We start from the raw sequence: 21,826 nt of genomic DNA on the forward strand, positions 1-21,826 counted from the left end.
ATTGATGTATATAAACCCTGGAGTGAATCAGACTACAGGTGTATCTTGATGTGACCCTCCCCAGCAGCTTCCTCTCTCCATCTTTCCTGACGGCTAGTAGATATTCCCCCACTCAGAGAAGCCTCTGGATCTTCAAAGGCCTTTGATTCCTTCATACTGATCTTCTATGTATTTACCTTATGAGTTTTTCAAAAGCTTCCTTTTCTTTCCGCAAAGCAGTGAGATAGCGCTGTTCCTCGGTTGAACCTCCGTATATAAGAAAGTAAACCCTGCAAGTTAAGACAGAACTCTTTTAGGCTGCAAACACATAATTTTTAATCCCTGGAAGGAAGAGCATGGCATTTGAAATCAGCAACCTAGAGTGTTCAAATAATAAATATTTGACTGAGAAGAAAAGGTTCCATTAATCACACACTTACTAAAATTAAGCAGCCTAAACCCCACCTGTTAAAGGTCTCATCACCACATGTTTTTTTTTTTTTCTTCTTTCATCAAAAGGAGGAGCAGAGTTTAGGTAAACACTGAAATATAACAAAGAGGGATAGAATAATGCTTTCCTCATAACTATAAACAAATCAGAAAACACAATCTTAGCGGCTTCTCTTTTTTCAAATTTTTTCTTTGCATCTCTGCCAAACAATCGTTTAAAAAGTTGGATGGTGGTTATAAAGGCCAGCGTATGAAAGTTCATGTTAGGGAAAAATAAACAAATGAAATCTATATGACCTTTACCTTCACAAGTAATTTCTCAGTTCCTTTTTATTCATGTCTTAACAGAACCGAGTCATCACACATTTTATATAAACACACAGACAGAGAAGACATGGATTATATCAAGCTCCTCAAAAAATAATTTGACATATTCTTTTCTCTTAGAAAAGGCCAGCTTTCCTATCTTGTTGGTTGCTAAGAAGCTGAATGAGGCACCTCCTCTGCCCCTTTTCTTCACCTTCTATCAGAGACATTTTCCCTTTTTAGCCCTCGATTTTTCTTTTGGTCTTCATTTTCCTAGTTTATATTTCTTTGAAGTGCGGGCAGGGAAAAAACCATTGGCCAAAGAGTCCAGAGACCTGAGCTCTTCCACGAATGTATCATGTGGCCAAGGGCAAGCCATTCACCATGTCTGGGCCTCAGTTTCCCACTGATGGATCAAGTGGTTGAACTCTGAGGTCCCTTCTGGTTCTGACCTTTTGTTTCTAAATATCACGCTATTCCATATTCAGGCAACAGAGAACTTTTGTGCACACAAGCCATCTCCAATGTTGATCAACAGCAAAGTATGAAAAATTTATCAGCCTATAATTATTTCACCAGCTTTGTCTCATCTCTTCATCCTGCGTTATTTCTGGTCCACCTCCTCCATTCACCTCTACTCTGAAAGGCTGCATTCGTTAAACTGGCTGGAGAGGTTTCTCTTGGCTCTGCTTTTGGTTCAGGCTGAGTTCAGGATATTAACCTTGAGGTTTATTTCCCTCAGATAACTGGAGAGCCAGAACACTATATTCTTTGGGAGGCATCGTTTTCTCATCTGATATTTCTTGAAACTCAAGAATACATGGTACAATAATTCCCCAAGTACTTTAGTTTTATGTGGCTGTAACTTAGAGTCACTTTTTCAGATTTACAAGAAAGACGTTTTAGAATTATGAAATTTAGCTGAGTCATAATTACATTAACATTTGGTAGAAGGTAGGATATTGTAAATTTCCTAGGCTTGTTCAGAGACGGTGCCCCATAGGCTACAACTGATGCATAAAGAATATGGCACAGAACAGCAGAAGAGCAAGTAACAAGAAGGGGGGCATTCCCTCAGATTCCTGGATCCACTACAACATTCGACCTCCTTCCCATGCGTACTTCCCACACTGGTACTTCCCAGACTGATCAGAATGCCAAATAAGGTTTCATAAACTCAACCAACATCATAACAATGTAACGTTAAAGATAAGAAAGCCCATGGGCAACTGGTCTATCTGTGCTAAATCCTAAAGAACTGCAAAACTGAAGCCCATGCAATCGCAGTTCATATTCCTTACAACTTGCCTCAGGGGCTTCCCGGGCCGACTTGCCCTGTAAATTTCAAGCTGACGCACGAAGGTCAGCTCTGCGTCGTACAGGACCACGTATCTTGGCTCCACCTCGTGCAGCACCCGTGTCAGAGCGTAGGGGTCGCTGCAGCCCAGGAGTGGGTGGATAATGGTGAGGGGGTCTTTTATGATTCCATACGCGGCATCAGAGGACACGTTTAAATCAAACTCCTCGTGCTTAATTTCTTCTAAGCAGCTTTCGGGGCTACTGCTTAGGTCTCTCGGACAGCCCTCCTCGACACCCCCCTCCTCCTCCAGTTCTTCAGATTGTTCCATCATCTGAGTTAAAGTCAGCCTTGGTTTCTTCTTTTTGACAGCCCTCTCTTTGGCAGAGGCCCTGTCTTTGTTTCGGAGGCCTTTGGGCCTTCTGTTGGATTTCATAATTCTCTTTGAGCCATCCTCCTTCCTAAACCGCATCCACACATCTTCGGCTTTGCTGTCCTTCTCAAAGGTTTTCCTGTACAGCCTCAACAAGAAGGCCTCTGCTCCGACAGCGATGCACTCTCGCAGCTGGGAACAGGTCCTGTCATCACTTGCGCAAATGAGAACGTGTCCTAAAATTAGAAACAACGTTATGTCCTGATTACCGCACTTGTTGTCCTACCCCACGCACCCCCTCGTCCCTTCCCCCCCAGAGACACAGCTCACCCCTTGGCGCTAAAGATACTTTACAATTTGTTTAAAAAGGGTCTCGGATGCTCATCAAAGGCTTTCGCCTCCCTGGCAGGATTACTTAAATCTTCTGGGTAAAGGTGAAGCCAGAAATATTTAGAGTCTTACGAAAGTACAGCTGTGGTATAATGGAGGCTTTAAAGAAGCTCTTTTTAATTAATAATTTTCCAGAGGATCTGGAAATAGATCTGGAAATACCAAAATAAATTCCAAATGGATTACAGTCAAATGTTAAATGATACATCATGAAAAAAAGATGACTATTCTCCACCTCTCCATATGAAGATGATTTTCCAGGTTTACAAGCAATGGAAGAAATCTCAGAGAAGACTGATATCTGTGAGAAGATATCAACTGATCAATCAATTGATTGACTCTATGAGAATAAAAAACTGCATTAAAAAAAGCTAAAGACAGGCTGCTCCCAAGCCTTTTGAGATGGACCACATTTTGCCTATGGAATGTGCATCTCTAAATAAATCCACTTCTTGCCTAAAAAAAAAAAAGCTAAAGACAAAAAAACCACTTTATGTAACTATGATAAATGTTAATATCTTTAATACATAAAAAGTTGATACAAACTGAGGACACACTCTAAACCAGCAAAGGAAACTAAGACAATTCACAAAAGAAGAAATGCATCTGAGAAAAAACTGAGCTCCCCAAGCATCAAAATTTGAAACAAGATCACATTTTTCTCCAATCAAATGAATAAAATTGTTATACATATGTAATGTATGTAGATACACACACAAATATATACAGAATCTCCAGTCATTGCTAGCTGGGTAAAAAAAGATAAGCTCTTATACTTCCAAAAGAAATGAAAATTGATAAAAACTTTCTATAAATCAATGGGGTAATATGTCTTTAGAACTTTAAAAATGTCAGCATCATTTGGCTCATTAATTCTATATCCAGAAATTATATCTACACTATACCTTTAACAATGTGAAACAGAAAATACACGAAAGAAAACCAGGAAGGAAATATGCCAATGTTAACAGTGGCTGCTAGATGTAATTTTTTCCCCTTCTTTATTCTTTATGCTTTTTTTCTGAGTACACATGTATGACTTTGGGTCTTAAATCACAGCACCATAAGTTCTGGGATAATATCACAGCATAATTACTCATATAAGGATTATGTGCTTGCCTTTATTGCTTTAAAGGAGTTCAAAGTCTCAATAGATTTTTTTTTTTAACATCTTCACTGGAGCACAATTGCCCCACAATGGTGTGTCAGTTTCTGCTCCACAATAAAGTATATCAGCCACACACACACACACACATCCCCACATCCCCTCCCTCCTGCACCTCCCCCCAACCCTCCCCATCCCACCCCTCCCTCCAGCTACCCATCCTACACTTGGTAGTGTGTATACATGTCCATGGCACTCTCTCACCTCGAACCAGCCCACGCCTCCCCGTCCCCGTGTCCCCAAGTCCACTCTCCACGTCTGCGTCTCCACTCCTGTCCTGTCCCTAGGTTCCTCAGAACCGCCCCTTTTTCTTTCTTTTTTCTACATTCCACACACATGCGCCAGCACACGGCACCTGCTCCTCTCCCTCCGACCCACTTCACCCCGCATGACAGACTCCAGGGCCGTCCACCCACCACAAACAGCTCAACTTCGTCTCCTCCCGTGGCTGGGCGACACTCCATTGTGTATATGTGCCACATACTTCCCTCAAGAGATACTTTTTTAAATTTAGTTTTATTTTCTACCTGGTTTTATTTTTAAAACTTAATTCAGGTTCAGTCTACAGTTCAGGTTCAGTCTACTAGTATACTTGTGTTTGAAGAGAGTAGCCCCAAAACTTGAAATTTTTTTAGCACTAGGTCAATGTCATTCTATAATACAGTTGAGGCTTCTTTGAAAAGACACTTGCTGAGAACCTAAAACTTAAGCCCATTAGCTTTCTCCTTGAGGATTCCAAATTTAAAGCCTGGTGAATATATATGTAGAGATTTTGCTGCACCTTTTTTTTTTTTAATTGAAGTATAGCTGATTTACAATGTCCTGTGAATTTCTGCTGTACAGCAAAGTGATTCAGTTATACACACACACACACACACACACACACACACACTTTTTTATATTCTTTTCCATTACGGTTTAACACAGGATATTGAATATAGTTCCCTGTGCTATACAGTAGGACCTTGTTGTTTTTATCCATTCTGTATATGATAGTTGATTAGTTGCATCTTTAAATAGAAGTCCTGAGAACCCAACCAGTAAAACAACCTGCTTTCATGAATATACAGTGACTCAACCTAGAGAAAATCACATCAGATGAACAGACAGGCGCTTGTCACTAAGATTTCAGTGTTCATGGGGCACTTACTCTTCTACATTTGATAAAGAAGATAATAGTATAAATTATTTGTAAAGAGCTAATCAAAAAGACTCATTTGCTAGATTTTGAATGCAAATATCATTATCTCCTTTTTTCCTACCTGGACCACCAAGGGCTTCACTCTCCTTATTCTCTGCCTCAATTTCTTTCAATACTTCCGAGAGTGCCTCCCATTTGGGGTTGTTTTCTAGGACCAGTTCCTTTCTTGTTTCTGTATAGAAATAAAAGACAACCTCATTCTATGTGATAATATTTATCTATAAAGTATTCCAAAGGCTTTTAAGACAACAGATAACACAGGCATCACTCCATAAACCCACTCCTTTGTGCTTCTTTCATAATACTCTATAGATAGAATCTGCTTCTTTGAGAAAGGTCTCCTTATGGTCTAAATGAAGACACCTCAAACCAACATTAACACAGGTTCCATAATGCCTTGAGAGAAAGTGATATGAGTGGTCACTAATAAGAGATGATTATGTGTTAGTTGTCAACTGTGACATTATATATAAACTGCTACACAAAATAAAGGACTTGGTATTTCTTATTTCTAAAATAACTATTTATTATTTCTAAAATCCCCAAGATTTTCACAATCTTGAACATGGGATATAAGCAGACAACAATAAAACTTTTATTTCTGTAAGTACTCAAACATATTACTAATGTATTTAATTAAGTTTTGAAACAGACCTTTGAACTAGGCAGAAAGTAAACATTAACCCTATCCCATGCTTTAAAAAACCAACGGAAAAAAAAAAAAAAAACCAACGATATTTATTATACTTACTAGATGAGTGTGAAATAAAACCCATTATTTGCCTCATTCTAGTATTTATGTCCCCTAAAAGCTAAAAGGGATGTTCAAATGTCCCACTAAGACTTCAAGTGCCCAAATAGTAATTATTCCAAAGTTAAAAAAAAAAATCTATAATTCTTATGTAGTAGTAAGAATACTCTTTTTTGCGTTACGTCTTAGTTGCAGCATGCAGGATCTTTCGTTGCAGCACGCGGGCTCCTCACTGTGGTGCATGGGCTTCTGTCTAGTTGTGGCGCGGGGGTTTTCTCTCTCTAGTTGTGGCACACGGGCTCCAGAGCGCATGGACTCTGTAGTTGGCGGCACACAGGCTCATTAATTGAGGCGTGTGAGCTCAGTTGTGGGACGCAGGCTCAGTTGCCCCGCGGCATGTGGGAATCTTAGTTCCCTGACCAGGGACTGAACCCGCGTCCCCTGCATTGGAAGGTGGATTCTTTACCACTGGACCACCAGGGAAGTCCTAGCAAGAATACTCTTGATTGATATTTGGCATTTGTTATTTGGAATCCCCTGGCAATGAATCCATACCAAATACTTTTACCATACATTATATATGTCACACGCAGTTACACATTCTTCACACAGCCGAAGGAGATTTAAAGTTATACTGTAACTTGATAAGCATTTCCACACCAAATACTTAAATAAAAGACATATGAAGACTTAAGCATACAAAATACCTTGCTCTTCTTTAATCTCCAGTTTTTCAGGCAGTTTGCCTTTTTTACTCATTTTGGCATCTGGAACATGATAAACCCTTGCTCGAGCATTTATAAACATTGAGGTGCTGGAGTCAAGAAACAGCCAACCTAATATGTTTAAAAAAAAAAAGCCTTCAATTTATAGTTTACTTCAGAGAATCTCTGAAGGTCACATGACCTGTTTATCAACCAGTCACCAGCTTATTCATCCCCCAACCACATCTTCTCCCTTGTTATGGCCTCTGTCACTGTTTGGCTAGACCGTGGTTTTCAAAGTGCAGCCTATAGACCCCTGGGGGCCCCCAAGCTGTTTTTTTGGGGGGAAGGGGGGTCTGTGACCTCAAAACTACTCTCATAATAATACTAACTCATTATTTGACTTTTTTGCACTGTGTTGACATTTCCAGTAATGGTGCAGAAGCATTGGCAGGTATGGCTGCTGGCGTCCAAGCACAGATGAAGGCAGTGGAACCCAAAGCGTACTAGCAGTCAATATGTTCCTCAATGCCACACATTCGTAGTTTATGACTCGAGAATATTCCTGGTGAAGCAGTTAAGAAACATTATTCGTATTAAATCTTGGCCCCAGGGCCCCTGGACCACACTTTAGAAAACACTGGTTTAGCCAGACAGTGAGAAAGATCATGGTAGTGGGGGAAGGATGTGACTTGTAAAAAAACAAGATGGCGGACAGCCGCGTACGTATGTTTCCCTACAAACCTCTTCTCATTCTTCACCACTTCAGCTGATGAAACTCCATATTCCCATCCTGTTTCTTCAGGGAATATTAATTTTAAGTTCATAACAACTAAACTTCCAGAACACAACCTATTTCTAAGTTGGGGACTGCCTGTGATATACACAGTCTTTTCTAGAAATAAAATCTCTTGTAATGGATATGAATATTTATTATTATACAGAAGTAGGTGGAAACATTAGCTATCAATAAAACCTACATCCTTGTGCTGTGAACATAAAACGTAATTTGAAATCTTACTATACCATGTAGCTGAATATAGCACTCCCCACACCTGATTCCCCCCAAAAATCCAGTACTTTATTCAAATGAGCTCTTAGGATAAATATTAGTATTTTTATCTCCCACCTGAATTCTGACCAAATGCCTTCTCTGTTGCTTTGAGAGATTCCAGAAGATTAAGAAATGTGATGCAATCATACTGAGAGAGATATTGCAGCAAAGTTCGTAGTATCTTCAAATCCTGAACCAAGGATTTAGTCTTGGCTCCAAGCTGGTGCCACAAAGGATCCAGATAATGGCGGATTGTCTAAAACAAGAAAAAAATTAGAACTGCTAAAAGATGTTCTATATAGCTATAATTAATACAAATTATACTTTCAACAAACATTATCCCTTGTATACATAAAAATGGTTAAACTGGTAAACTCTGTTATGTATATTTTGCCACAATAATAAAACATTATCTCCCAAGGAAGTGAATAGAAAATTTAAGTTCATAAGATTCTAAAAATAATGTTTAATTTTTCAAATATGAAGCAGAGTGTCATCACTAGAATCTTTATGATCAGATAGAGTCAATTCATAGTTACCCATATTTACATTATTAGGAGAAAAAAGGCCTGATAAACATCAGATGATCATTTATTTGCTTTTATGAAGAATGAAAGCATGTAGCTCAGATACATTCCATTTCTGCCAAGTTTGGTCGAGACCCCATCCTGGGTGGATAGAGATGTGAGATCCAGCTGCACGAGGAAGCAGAGGACATAAACTAGAGAAACTACATGGAATCAAATTAAATAACAGTGGACCTTAGTCTGTTGGTATAATAAAATATTTAGTTTTTTTCTTTAAGTGTGATTCATGTATGGGAAAATATTTGTTAAATTAACAACTAACCAAATTTGAATACTTTTTAAGATCCTGAAAAGTTGCCTAAAACACAGAACAGCTTTATGTATATATTATGTAGGTATCTACATATCCACAGCTATATATATGCACGTTTCCTTCACAAGCTGATTCTGTAACTAAAAGGGATAATGTAGCATGATCTGGAAGCAGTTTCACTACATGGCATCTTATCTAACATATTTAATACTGAGCAGGAGTAATATATATTTGGATGACCAAATACTCTATTGTCCAAACTGGAACTCTTGTGAAAATGAAATGATACTACTAATAATTACTCCAGGATAACTGGCAGATACTGGGACTGTCCTAGATAAACTGGGACATATAACTCTTTTGTATATCATCTTTTGTAAAAAATCATCTACATACCTCTTTTGTAAAATCATCTACAAATTTTCTAACAAGTGCAAATTATGTCTTGGTTACTAAAAGAACGCCTAAAACAATACTTTGACTTTCACTGGCCAGGTGATGATAAACAGAAATTTAGTGCAAAACATATCTGGTTATATTTTGGTTTTCTAGGGACATATACATTCTACTAAAAGGATGTGAGAGGGTTTTTTTCTGGTATACCATGCACTAAATTATAATAAACTGTACTTTAAAAACAGAGGCACACAACACATGGAATTACTTTTATGTATCATTATTTCACGGTAAAATGACTTTGGAAGAATCAGAAAAATGAGGACTTAAATTTTCCTTTTCAAAAATCAATATGCATTACTTCCAGTGACAAAGAGGTTGATTCAGAGTTTGAAAGAAAAGAACTTGTTCTACCAAAATATGAAAAAAAAGCTGCCTGGAATTTTTTAAAAGTCAGCATTTTCTGTATGTACAATTCAATCTTAGACATTTACATATCGGAATTAATATTGATCTATGATGAAAAAATTAGTTAGATAAAAAGTCCTTGCATTAAGTCTTACCATTTTCTCAATTCAGAATGCAATTTTAAGACAGAGCAAGTTTCACATTCCTCAGTAATCAAAACTCATCCAAATTATTTTTATTCCAAATAAGAGATCATAAATTTGGAAGGATTCTTATGTAAACTCTTCTATCTGTAGCTATCCAAACGTTGCCATTTCAGAGCAAAAGGTTATTCATCGTCCTCTTACATATACTTAAAATAAGAGATAATCACCATATAACTGCAAAAGTCAGAGTTGTGCTTATATGCCAATCAATGTATTTACTACAAATTACTTTCCAGTAAACCAAAGAAACTATACTTTAAATCACCTGCAATTTAATTTTAAAATAACAGCAAATTCCTATTAAGAACATTGTAAATATTAAAATAACTTGCATTCTTAAAAATTACAACATAACAAATGGTGCTTAAAAAGGAAAAGAAATAAAGAGTACCTTGTCAAAAGGTTTTCCAATAGCATTTTCTAAAGATAAATCTTCAACTTCAAGCGACGGGTTATGGCATTTCAGTTCCTTTAGACATGCATTTAGAATGTCCAGAATAGCAGTCTGTATAGCAAGCATGGCAGGTGTCATAGAAACGTGAATTTCTACGACTTCGGGCTTATGCTGTTCTAAAAATGAGTTTACTGCTACATGGAACCTAAAGAGACAAACATTTTTCAAATATTTCTAGAGTTGCAAGAGCTATGTGTTTCCGGTCTCAGTTTAATACTCTAATAGCTCTTTGTAACTGCAATTAAGAAACAAAACGGAAAGCCAAATGACAGTGTTTTCAGGAATACTTTCAACCTCTATGAATAGAAGTATTACTCAAATAAGGCAGGGATCAGCAAATTATGGTCTGCGCTAAACCCAGTGCCCGTTTTTACAAATAGTCTTATTGGCACGTAGCCATGCCCATTGTTTATGTATTGTCTGTGGCTGCTTTCACACTGTCACGGCAGAGTTGAATAACTGTGACAGGTGCGTGGCCTGCAAAGCCTAAAATATTTACTCTCTGGCCCTTTACAGGAAAAGTATGTCAATCCCTGAAGTAAGGTATAATCAAAAAAGGAAAAAGACTGCAATAACTACTCTCAAATACCATACAGTATAACCAAGATACATATTAGCATAGGTTGCAAAATGTTTTGAAAATTGATACCTTATGTTTTTCCTAGAAATTTACATAGATTTTTCAAAATCTTGGTGCTTTATTTCCCTCAAAGTGGAAGTTGGAATCTTAACCAGTAAATCTGCAGTTCACCTAAAGCTGTTGTGTATGTGAGCCTCTAGATCCCTGCGTGGTTTCACTAAATGTACAAGAAAGTGATAGCCCTGGGCTACCAGAAAAATAACTATCAATCCTCTCTCTCCTGTTAAAAGAATCACAAATGTGGTGACCATTTATTTATATTTGGATGTACTTGTTATGAACCTGACTAGCATGTATCAAGTGCAATGACAGTAAATTTTACATTATAGTGCAAAATTAAATTACGGCAGGTTCTCTCGCAGAAACTGGTCACATAATGCTATTTACCTTGGCCACAGATACAGCTTCCTTACGAAAAGATTTCTCATCACTCTCTCCACATGACAAAAGCCGGTGTCAAAGGCAATAGCGTTGTCTGTGAAAGCTTTAATAAAACCATGTTTGTTTTTCTGTCGGAAGAGGCGCAAGATGAATGCTTCTTGACAAGACTCGATTATTCTGTGAGCTCTGTACACCAAGATGCCTGGGCGGGGGGTGGGTGGGGAGGAGGGCGGGAATCAAAATTTAAAGTACAGAAAAGACATGTCATTTTCATGCTCGCTTTCATTGATTCATCACAGTTTTCTTGAATGCCTACTTGAGCATGGGCAAGCTCTGTTCGAGGTTGGGGATACAGCCATGAACAAAACACGTAAAGCTGTCCTGTGGCATTTACAATAAACAATACAAATAAGTAAAATATTTAGTAGGTTAGAAGGGATAAGTGCTGAGGAGAAAAAACGATCAGAGGAATAAGAGGGGGAGTATGTGTGAGGGGTGGTAGTTTGCAATTCTCTTATTTAATCTTTTAAAAAATTGAAGTACAGTTGACGTACAATATGTTACAGATGTATGATAGAGTGATTCACAATTTTTAAAGGTTATACTTCATTTATAGTTATTATAAAATATCGGCTATACTCTCCGTGTTGTACAATATAGCCTTGTAGCTTATAATAGTTTGTACCTCTTACTTCCCTACCCCTATCTGGCCCCTCCCCTTCCCTCTCTCCACTGGTAACCACTCATTTGTTCTCTGTATCTGTGGGTCTGCTTCTTTTTTGTTATATTCACTAGTTTGTTGTATTTTTTAGGGTTTGCAATTTTAGATAGGGTTACCTCACTGAGGTCTTAAGTGAGTAAAGCCTGGATGGAGACGAGGAGGTGAGCCTTGTGACCGTGTGGGCCAAGGGAGTTCCGGGCAAGGGAATGACAGCAAAGGCCTGGGGTGGGGCATGTCTGGCCTGGTGGAGGAAGAATTTCTGAAAGCAAAGCAGGTCACTATTCTTTTAATATATGAATCAGATGTGAACTATGCAAAACAGCTGCCTTTCAGAAGTTTGGGCAACATCTCCATCACTTATTAGAAGAATTCAACTTTCAGAATCAGAGTATACTCAATTGAAAGGTAAATTAGTCCATCTGAAATAAAAATCTTTAATGAATATGCTTAAACATCTGTATTGTGGGGTGGATGTGATAATGACACCCCTGAACCACAAAAACAAGGACGATCATACATGTTTCCTTAATTATAAAATCAGAGTACTGGACCAGACGATCTCTCATATGTGTGTATGATGTACACATGCCATTGTGGTGCAGTGGGATTCATGGAAAATTAGGGAGGGACATGAGATGACATGAGAGTGCACAGATGTCATTTCTGGATCAAAAACTCAATTATTCTATGACAACTCTCAGTCTTTTAGACCTAAACCAAGCCAGTTACCATATATATTTGCTATAAATGCACTCACATGTTTTTGCTCCCATGCTCATCGCTCCTAGGATCTGGAAAATGACACCAATAGTAACCCAAGACTCCTAGTAGTTCAATAGATTCAATTCAGTTTCTACTATTTTGATGTTTAAATTTTAGATTGAGGTGGATGGAGTTAAAATTTATTCTAGCTAAGCAAAATTGTTTTTCAAATATGGTAAAAATTAACAGTGCTATTTAGGACTTTGTATACAAAAGATTTTCAATAACACCAGAACGTGTACATAACTAATCTACTGCTCATAAAATATTCCGTACCTAGCAGGTAGGTTTTTCCAAGTACTCTATTGGGCCAGAGTTCCTGGACTGAAATATGACAAAGTTAGAAATAATAAAAATGGACTTCTAAAGAAAAGGTGAATCTCAAGTTAAGAAAATGGTGTGCTCCAAAAGGTTGTCATTTCTTTTGGAATCTAGAAGAAGGAGGAGAAGAGAACTAATATTCTATCCCAGGCACTGGGGTTAGGTACTTTTATAGACTTTTATTTCATTGAATCCTCACAATAACTCCATGGGGTAGGTATTACTATGAGACCAGGAAAGGGAAGCAACTTGATCAAGGTCACTTCGCAAGTAAATAGGAGACCAAAGGTTCCAAATCATGAGTGTCTGAGAACAAAGCCATGTCCTTCCTGTTAAGTGACATCATCCAAGGACCACACCGCCCCCTTTAAAAAAATACAAGCAGGTTAGGTTTCTGGGGCAATTCTAGTCCCACATTTTTATGCTCCCACAACACTCTGTATCTCATGCTGCACTGTAATTACTTCTCTACACCTGTCTCCTCCACTAAATTGCTTGAGGATCAGAACATCATAAGTAGTAATCAGAGCATGTTTACTATGTGCCATGCGTGATGCTAAGAATTTTACATACATTATCTCAGTTCATCCTCACAATAATCCTAGGAGGAAGGTACTATTACTGTCTCCAATTTACAGATGCGAAAACCGAGTCATACAGAAATGAAGAAACTTGCCCAAGGTCACACAGCTGGTAGCTGGTGAAGGTGAGCTCAAACCCAGAAGCCGCCTAACTCAGGAGAGCACCCTACCGTTCTGTCATCTTTCTGTCTTCAGCACCTACCTCATTCCTGCCAAATAAGGGACGGTTAGTAAACGAAATGTTTACCAACATTTAATGTTAATAATGTTGAATGAATATAAAGCTGAATTATGCACTGGGTACACAAATCTAACATGTAACTTTTTTTTAAAGTTTCCCACGGAAAGCGTGTTCTGAGTTCTGTTTAGAGATGTCAGGATCTGTTTTAACAATGAAAGCATCCTCATGCCCCATTCTTTTGAAAGTACAATCTGGGGAGATATTTTCACAGTTCTCTCACTATTGAGGAGTTGTGTTGGCAGGGACGCCTAGGGTGGGGTATGGTGGTGACATTGGGTAGTGACAGGGGAACAAGTTAGGGCTGGTACATTCAAGATTTTCTAGGGGGTTACATGCTTCTGGGACACTCTGGTCCGTAAGAGCTATGGTGAAAGTTCCTACAGGGGCTGGGGGGTTGAGGAGGTAGAGGATGATCCCGGGAGTGTAGCATTTGAAGAAATTCATTTCTGCCACTCATTTACATTCCATTCAGCGAAGCAGCAGTAACAGCTCCAGCTTCATTACTGGCTGGGACTTGATCAGAAACAGGAATGGCATTTTGCCCTTTTTAGTTAGGAACTACCTATAAACTATACTTTGGATATTTCTTTGATTCAGATTGCTCTCTGCCTAATTAGGTTGAAGTATTACTGGGAGACACAGAGTAATACTGACATCTAGTGGTCATTTCAATACATTTTTTTTCATTTTATCAACTGAAAAAATAAGGAAACATAAAGCTAAATTTATAAGAAAGCAGCAAACAGTAAAAGACTTTACAATGTATCAAGATTTCTGGCTATAAAGAGCCAATTTTTTGCTATTATTTATGATTTACTATGTACCAGGCAGTATGCTAAGCAATTATTTATTTTACTTCATTTAATCCTTGATAACTTCACAAGGCACTATTTTCTCAATTTAAGCAATGAGAAAACTGAAGCTTGTGAAAATTAAGTACAGTAGCTTGCTTGTAAGCAGTGGCATTACCCTTCAAAGTCAAGTGAGTCTGACCTCAGCTGTACTGCCCTGCCAGTGCTTATAACAATGAGAAATACAAAAGTATAACAAAACTTTCCAATAATCAGTTCACCACGAACCATATAAAACATTCATTCATACATTTATGCATTAAATATTTCTTGAGAGTCTTCTAGGTTCAGGGCAATGTGATAGATATGGTAGGAAGGACAATTATGAATTCCACAACCTCTCTGCCCTTCGAAAGTTCATTAAAAATTGTCGTACATACATGCATCACTCACCCAATATATATGTGTTTGGTACCTACTATGTACCAGTTACTTGTCCTGGGATGAACAAGTTGTTCCTTACTCTTAGGAAGCTTGTCATCTCATGAGCGAGACAGACAAATAAATAGGCAAATACAGTGTGGTGTTCTGAAGTGCTCTGACTGGGGAGAAGCATGAGGAAATCAGAAAAGGTTTCCAAAAGGACAAATAATCATGAAATATGACTCCTTTTCTATATTAATTCTGGCTAAAATTAAACCATTCTTCTCAAAATAATTAAGCAACTAATTGGTTTAATTTCAATCATGGGAGAGAGGGGGGATCAAGATGGTGGAGCAGGAAGACCCTGAGCTCACCACCCCCCACGAGCACATCAAAACTACAACCACATACGAAGCAACTCTCTCCAAGAACGACCTGAAGACTAGTAGAACGGCTCTTTTACAACAAAGGCTGTGAAGAAAGAACCCCATGGAGCCTGGTAGGAGGGGAGGAAAAGAGATCTAGTTGGGACCCACGCCCCTGGTGGGCGACCCAGCAAAGGAGGGGGATGTCAGAAGCTCAGGGATCCTCCCTAAAGAGTCAGGGGTTTGAGCCCCACATCGATACTCCAGCCTGGGGTCCAGCACTGGGAAGACAGGCCCCCTTGGCTGGTTTGGAAACCAGTGGGGCTAACCAGTGGGCTGTAGGAAACCAAGACTCCATTCTTGAAGAGAGTGAGTAAGCACAGACTTGTTTGCCTCCCAGTCTCAGCAGAGGCAGCAGACTGAAAACTGCCTGGTGCTCTGGTGGCCCTGCCTGACCACCCCAGCCTGCACTGAGCTCTTGCTCCAGCCGTATCCCCCACCAAGGAAGCTCTGCCAGTGGACCCTGGGAGAAGACGCGGCCTGTGCCCTCTTCAGATTCAGCTCTCCCACCAAAACCACTGGGCACACGCAGACTGCACAGGGACACTCCCACACAGGGACATGGATTCAAGACTGGGACAGGTAACTGTTTTGCCTAACTTCATAGGGACAAACAGAGAAAGTTAAATAAAATGAGAAGACAGAAGAATATGTTCCAAACAAAAGAGCAAGATAAAATCCTGAGAAAAAACCCTAATGAACAGACGTAAGTAATTTACATGATAAAGAGTTTAAAGCAAGAGTCATAAAAATGCTCACTGAACTTGGGAAAATAGAGGAATATAGTGAGAGCTTCAACAAAGAACTAGAAAAATATTTTAAAAAACCAATCAGAACTGAAGAATACAATAACTAAAATGAAAAATACACTAGAAAGACTTAAGTCCTTACTTAAGTAAATTTAAGAAGACTGCAATTATATCAAGGATATTTTCCAACCACAACAGTATGAAATTACAAATCAATTTTGGGAAGAAAAATGGAAAAATACAAACACATGAAGACTTCATAAGATGCTACTAAAAAGCCAATGGGTCAACAAATAAATCAAATAGGAAATTAAAAAATACATTGAGAGGAATGAAAACAGAAACATAACTTTCCAGAATCTATCTGATGCAGTAAAAGCAGTTCTAAGAGGGAAGTTTATAGTGATACAGGCCTACCTCAAGAAACAAGAAAAAACTCAAATAAACAACCTAATTTTCTATTTAAAGGAATTGATCCTTTAGCCAGACTCATCAAGAAAAAAAGAGGAAGGGCCCAAATAAATAAATCAGAATTGAAAGAGACAAACTTACAACTGATATCACAGAAATACAAATAATCATAAGAGAATATACTAAGAGTTATATGCCAACAAATTGGACAACTTATAAGAAATGGATAAACCCCTATAAATACACAATCTTCTAATACTGAATCAGGAAGGAATAAAATATCTAAAGAGACCAATTACTAGTAATAAACTGAATCACTAACAAAAAATCCCAACAAAGAAAAGTCTAGGACCAGATGACTTCACAGGAGAGTTCCACCAAACACTTTAGGAGAGTTAATACCTATCTTTCTCAAACTATCCAAAAAACTGAAGAGGATAGAACACTTCCCAACTCATTTTATGAGCCCAGCATTATCCTGATACCAAAACCAGACAAAGATACTACAAAAAAAAGAAAATTAAGGGCCAATATCCCTGATGAACATAGATGTAAAATCCTCAACAAAATATTAGCAAACTGAATTCAACAATATATAAAAGGATCATACATCATGACCAAGTGGGATTTATTCCAGGGATGCAAGGGTAGTTCAGTACTGAACCTTGATTTGTGGATATTGAACCATTAACAAAATGAAGGATATAAATCACATAGTCATTTCAACAGATACAGAAAAAGCACTGGACAAAATTCAACATCCATTCATGATAAAAACTCTCAACAAAGTTGGTATAGAGGGAACATATCTCAACATAATAAAAGCCATTTATGACAAACCCACAGCTAATGTTATACTCAATGGTGAAAGCTAAAATCTTTTCGTCTAAGATCAGGGACACGACAAGGATGTCCACTCTCACCACTTCTATTTAACATAATATTGAAAGGTCTAGCCTCAGCAATCAGACAAGAAAAAGAAATAAAAGGCATCCAAATTGGAAGTGAAGAAGTAAAACTCACTATTTGCAAATGACATACTATATATAGAAAACCCTTAAGACTCCACCAAAAAACGATTAAAATATATAAATTCAGTAAATTCAGTAAAGTTGTAGAATATAAGATTAATATAGAAATCTGTTGTATTTCTATACACTAAGAATGAGGTATCAGAAACAGAAATCAAGAAACAATCCCATTTACAACTGAATGAAAAAGAATAAAATATCTAAGAATTTAGGTATTAAATTAAATAAATTAAACCAATTATAAATTTAATAAGGAGGTGAAAGATCTGTACTCTGAAAACTATAAGACACTGATCAAAGAAACTGAAGACAATACAAATAAATGGAAATATATCCTTTGTTCATCAATTGGAAGAATACTGTTAAAATGTCCACATTACCCAAAGCAATCTACAGATTTAATGCAATCCTCATCAAAATACCTATGACATTTTTCCTAGAACTAGAACAAATAATCCTAAATTTTGATTGGAATCACAAAAGACTCTAAATAGCCAAAGCAATCTTGAGAAAAAAGAACACTGAAGGTATCATGTTCCCTGACTTGAGACTATACTACAAAGTTACAGTAACCAAAACAGCATGTACTGCCCCAAAACCAGACCCAGAGATCAATGGAACAGAATAGAAAGCTCCCAAATAAACTCATGCACATGATCAATTAATCTACGACAGAGTAGTCAAGAATATACAATGGGGAAAAGACAGTCTCTTCAATAACTGGTGTTGGGAAATCTGGACAACTACATGTAAAAGAAAGAAATTAAAACATTTTTCTCACACCATATACAAAAATAAAGTCAAAATGGATTAGAGACCTAACTGTAAGACCTGAAACCATAAAACTCCTAGGAGAAAACATAGGCAGTATGCTCTCTGACATCTGTCTTAGCAATAATTTTTGGATCTGTCTCCTTAGGCAGGGGAAACAAAAACAAAAATAATCAAACTAAAAAGCTTTTGCACAGCAAAGGAAACCAACCAACAAAACGAAATAGCAACCTACTGAATGGGAGAAGATATTTGCAAACAATATGTTCAATAAGAGATTAATATCTAAAATACACCAAAAACTCATACAACTCAACATCAAAAAACCAAAGAACCTGATTAAAACATGGGCAGAGGATCTGAATAGGCATTTTTCCAAAGAATACACACAGATGGCCAACTGACACGGACAATGAGATATCACCTCGCACCTCTCAGAATGTCCATCGTGAAAAAGACAAGAGATAACAAGTGTTTTTTGAGGGTATGGAGAAAAAGGAACCCTTGTGTACTCTTGGTGGGAATGTAAATTGGTGCAGCCACTATGGAAAACAGTATGGAGGTTCCTCAGAAAACTAAAAGGAGAAGTACCATATGATTCAGCCATTCCACTCCTGGGTATTTATTTGAAGAAAACAAAAACATTAACCTAAAAAGATATATGCACCCCAATGTTCACAGAAGCATTATTTACAATAGCCAAGATATGGAAGCAACTAAAGTGTTCATGGATAGATGAATGGATAAAGAAGATGTGGAATATATATACAATGGAACATCACTCAGCCATAAAAAAAGAATGAAATTTTGCCATGTGCCACAACATGGATGGACCTGGAGGGTATTTTGCTAAATGAAGTAGTCAGACAGAGAAAGACAAATACTGTGTTTTCACTTTTATGTGGAATCTAAAAAATAAAACAATGGAAGAAGTACAACAAAACAGAAACAGACAACAAACTAGTGGTTACCAGTGAGGAGAGGGATGGGGCGAGAGGCAAAAGAGGTGAAGGGGAGTAAGAGGTACAAACTATTAGGTATAAAATAAACAAGTTAAGGATGTAATGTACAGCACAGAGAATATAGTCAATATTTATAATAAATTTGTATGGAGCATAATCTATAAAAATACTGAATTACTATATACCTGAAACCAATATAATATTGTATGCTAACTATACTGAAAAAAATTGTTTTGAAAATTTCAAATCATGGGAAAAAATATTCTTTAAAGAGGAAAACCAAACTCTTTTAGGAAATATATAAAGAATATTTATAAACATTTCAAATCTGAGTAGTTTCTAAAAGCAAATGCCTGTCAATTACTAAGTATTGACTGAATATGAGCTTAGAAAACAAGGAAACGTCAATCTTACATTTAGTTTCTTATTCAGGCCATAAATATTTACTAAGCATCCAAAATGTGTCAGGTATTGTGTTAACACCTGGAAGCACAATGTTGAACAAAAACATCCAATGCTGTTCACAAGAAGGTTCTAGTTTAGAGTTTAGCAGAGGGAACAGATACATACAGAAAAAAAAGAAAGTGCAAACGTATATACAAATAACAATAAGGCTTCAAATTCTTACCGGTAATTAAATCTGAAGGTATTCTATCAGTCAAGAAATCAACCACAAGTATTCGACTTGTTGCAAATATCACACCGCCTTGTGTGTATACCTCATAGCGATTGCTACTTGTGATTTCATTTGTTACTCGGCGAGGGAGATGTTCAACTCCTTCTAACTTCAGCTGATTGATAAAATATTCCTAAATTAAATCAAACTTGATTAGTAGACCGTTTAATAGAGGGCAGTTTTTATTAGGTTACCAGTATTTGTATTTAAAGTGATATGCTGCCTTTTTCAGAGATCATGAACTTAATAATAATGAACATACAAACTAAATTACTTTACGATGATCAACCAAACAATCGACATTTATCTAGGGTTTTGTTTTTGTTTTGGGGTTTGCACTAAGGACTCACTGCACTTGAGATGTTATTAGCAGTTTAACGACAACAAAAGACTTTTAAAATCCTGAGTTGAAAGACTTCTGCTACCTAGAAAATACTGCCCACCAGAGGCAACTCTGCAAGCAAGTGTAAATACCATGTGAGAAGATAACAAGGGAATCCTTTCCCCAGGTGGTGTTTTAGACTATTAGTTCTGTCCTGGTCCACCCTAGAGGGGATTTCATCATGTCAATGGGACCCTTGGTCCTTTAAGTTTGATACCACCTTTCCTGGGGGGGCCCCCGTGTTGTGCTAAGCGCTAGTCAAGCACTAGGGATACCTAGATGGATCAGTCAGGGAGTGTGTGGTCACTCTTCTCAGCTGGCATTTTCCTTCTGGCCATCCGCTCTAGATATCTAAGGGCTCATCAGAGTCGTCAGATCAAGCTGTGTCGCCTGTCACTACCCCTCAGCAAAGGTGTATCCCCCTTCTATCTTCCTCAGTGTTCTCCACTCTCCCTAACCCAGGTACCCTTCCCCAATACCCTCAGCTTCCAGCTCCCTTCCCTTCTGACCCTATGCCCCTCTTCCCACAGCCTGGGTGAACCCCCAGTCCCTCCTCTTCCCTACAGGGTTCTCCCCAACCTCAGCGTCTCCTTTCACGTCTCCCCATTCCCTTCAGAGATTCCTCCATCCCCATCACTGTTCCCTTTTAGAGACCTCACTCCTCTACCTCCAGCCAGTCCCTTAATACCCAACTCCAGGACTGCCTCGTTATTCCCTTCCACATCCTCCACCAGACAACTCCCCACCCTCTTCAGAGACCTCCAATCCTTCCCACCTCCACGCTTCTCAAATGACTCCCCTACTCCTCTCAGAGACCCTCCAACCCTTTCAGGTCCTCGAACCCGTGTCAGGGTCCTGCGACCCCGCCCATCGTCTCAGCGTCCCCGCACCCGCGTCAGGGGCCTGCATCTGTCTCAGGGAACCCTATTCAACGCCTTCCCGCCCGCGTCAGGGACCCGCATCGCCCTCAGAAACCTGGCCTCCGCGCCGAGGCCTGCGTCTGTTACGAAGGCTCCCAGCGTTCCCGGGGTCCCCTCCCCCAGCGCGGGCGGCCGCACCTCCTCGGCTGGCTGCGTGTTGAGCACCAGCACCAGGCACGCCGGGTGGCAGTGCAGCCGGAGGAAGTGGTAGAGGAGCCGGTCTGCGCCGAGGCCACGGGCGCACACCACCAGCCCGTCCGCGTCCAGTAGTTCCAGCACCAGCTGCCGTTCATACTCCAGCAGCGGCGCCATAGCTGTCTCTCGAGCCGGCAAGCCCGGTTCCATGGGCGCCCTTCGGCCGCCGCGGCCGAACGTAGCCGAAGAGAGCCGAGTCCGAGACGAGAGCGAGCAGAGCGCGGCCGAAGAGAGCCGAGCCCGAGAGGACACGAGCCGGCCGAACGCAGCCGAAGAGAGCCGAGCCCTAGAAGACGAGCGAGGCCGAACTCAGCCGAAGAGGAGCCGAGAGGAGCCGAGAGGAACCGAAGATTCGTTGAGTCGCGGGGAGGTGCTAGTGCTCCCAACAGGTGTCTTTTCAGGCTTCAGGCTGCACCCCAGAGTCTTCAGTTATTTCACCTTCTCTGTACCTTCGATTTGAGAGTCAGGC

At 39.0% G+C, this 21,826-nt stretch overlaps 1 protein-coding gene across 1 annotated transcript in view; it reads right to left on the reverse strand.

Annotated features, from left to right (window-relative positions):
• ERCC4 (ERCC excision repair 4, endonuclease catalytic subunit) overlaps positions 1 to 21,532 on the reverse strand; it is a 34,715-nt gene extending 13,183 nt beyond the window's left edge. The window contains exons 1-9 of the mRNA XM_030884009.2: positions 21,301 to 21,532; positions 19,813 to 19,993; positions 11,002 to 11,197; positions 9,912 to 10,119; positions 7,746 to 7,926; positions 6,620 to 6,748; positions 5,223 to 5,333; positions 2,044 to 2,641; positions 177 to 269 (exon numbers count right to left, since the gene is read on the reverse strand). Of these exons, the coding sequence (XP_030739869.1) occupies positions 177 to 269; positions 2,044 to 2,641; positions 5,223 to 5,333; positions 6,620 to 6,748; positions 7,746 to 7,926; positions 9,912 to 10,119; positions 11,002 to 11,197; positions 19,813 to 19,993; positions 21,301 to 21,507 (1,904 nt within the window). The 5' untranslated portion in view covers positions 21,508 to 21,532. The remainder of the gene's footprint in view (positions 1 to 176; positions 270 to 2,043; positions 2,642 to 5,222; positions 5,334 to 6,619; positions 6,749 to 7,745; positions 7,927 to 9,911; positions 10,120 to 11,001; positions 11,198 to 19,812; positions 19,994 to 21,300) is intronic.
• Between the last annotated feature and the right edge of the window lie 294 nt (positions 21,533 to 21,826).

Source organism: Globicephala melas, chromosome 15 (genome assembly GCF_963455315.2).
Source record: "Globicephala melas chromosome 15, mGloMel1.2, whole genome shotgun sequence".
NCBI lineage: Eukaryota > Metazoa > Chordata > Mammalia > Artiodactyla > Delphinidae > Globicephala > Globicephala melas.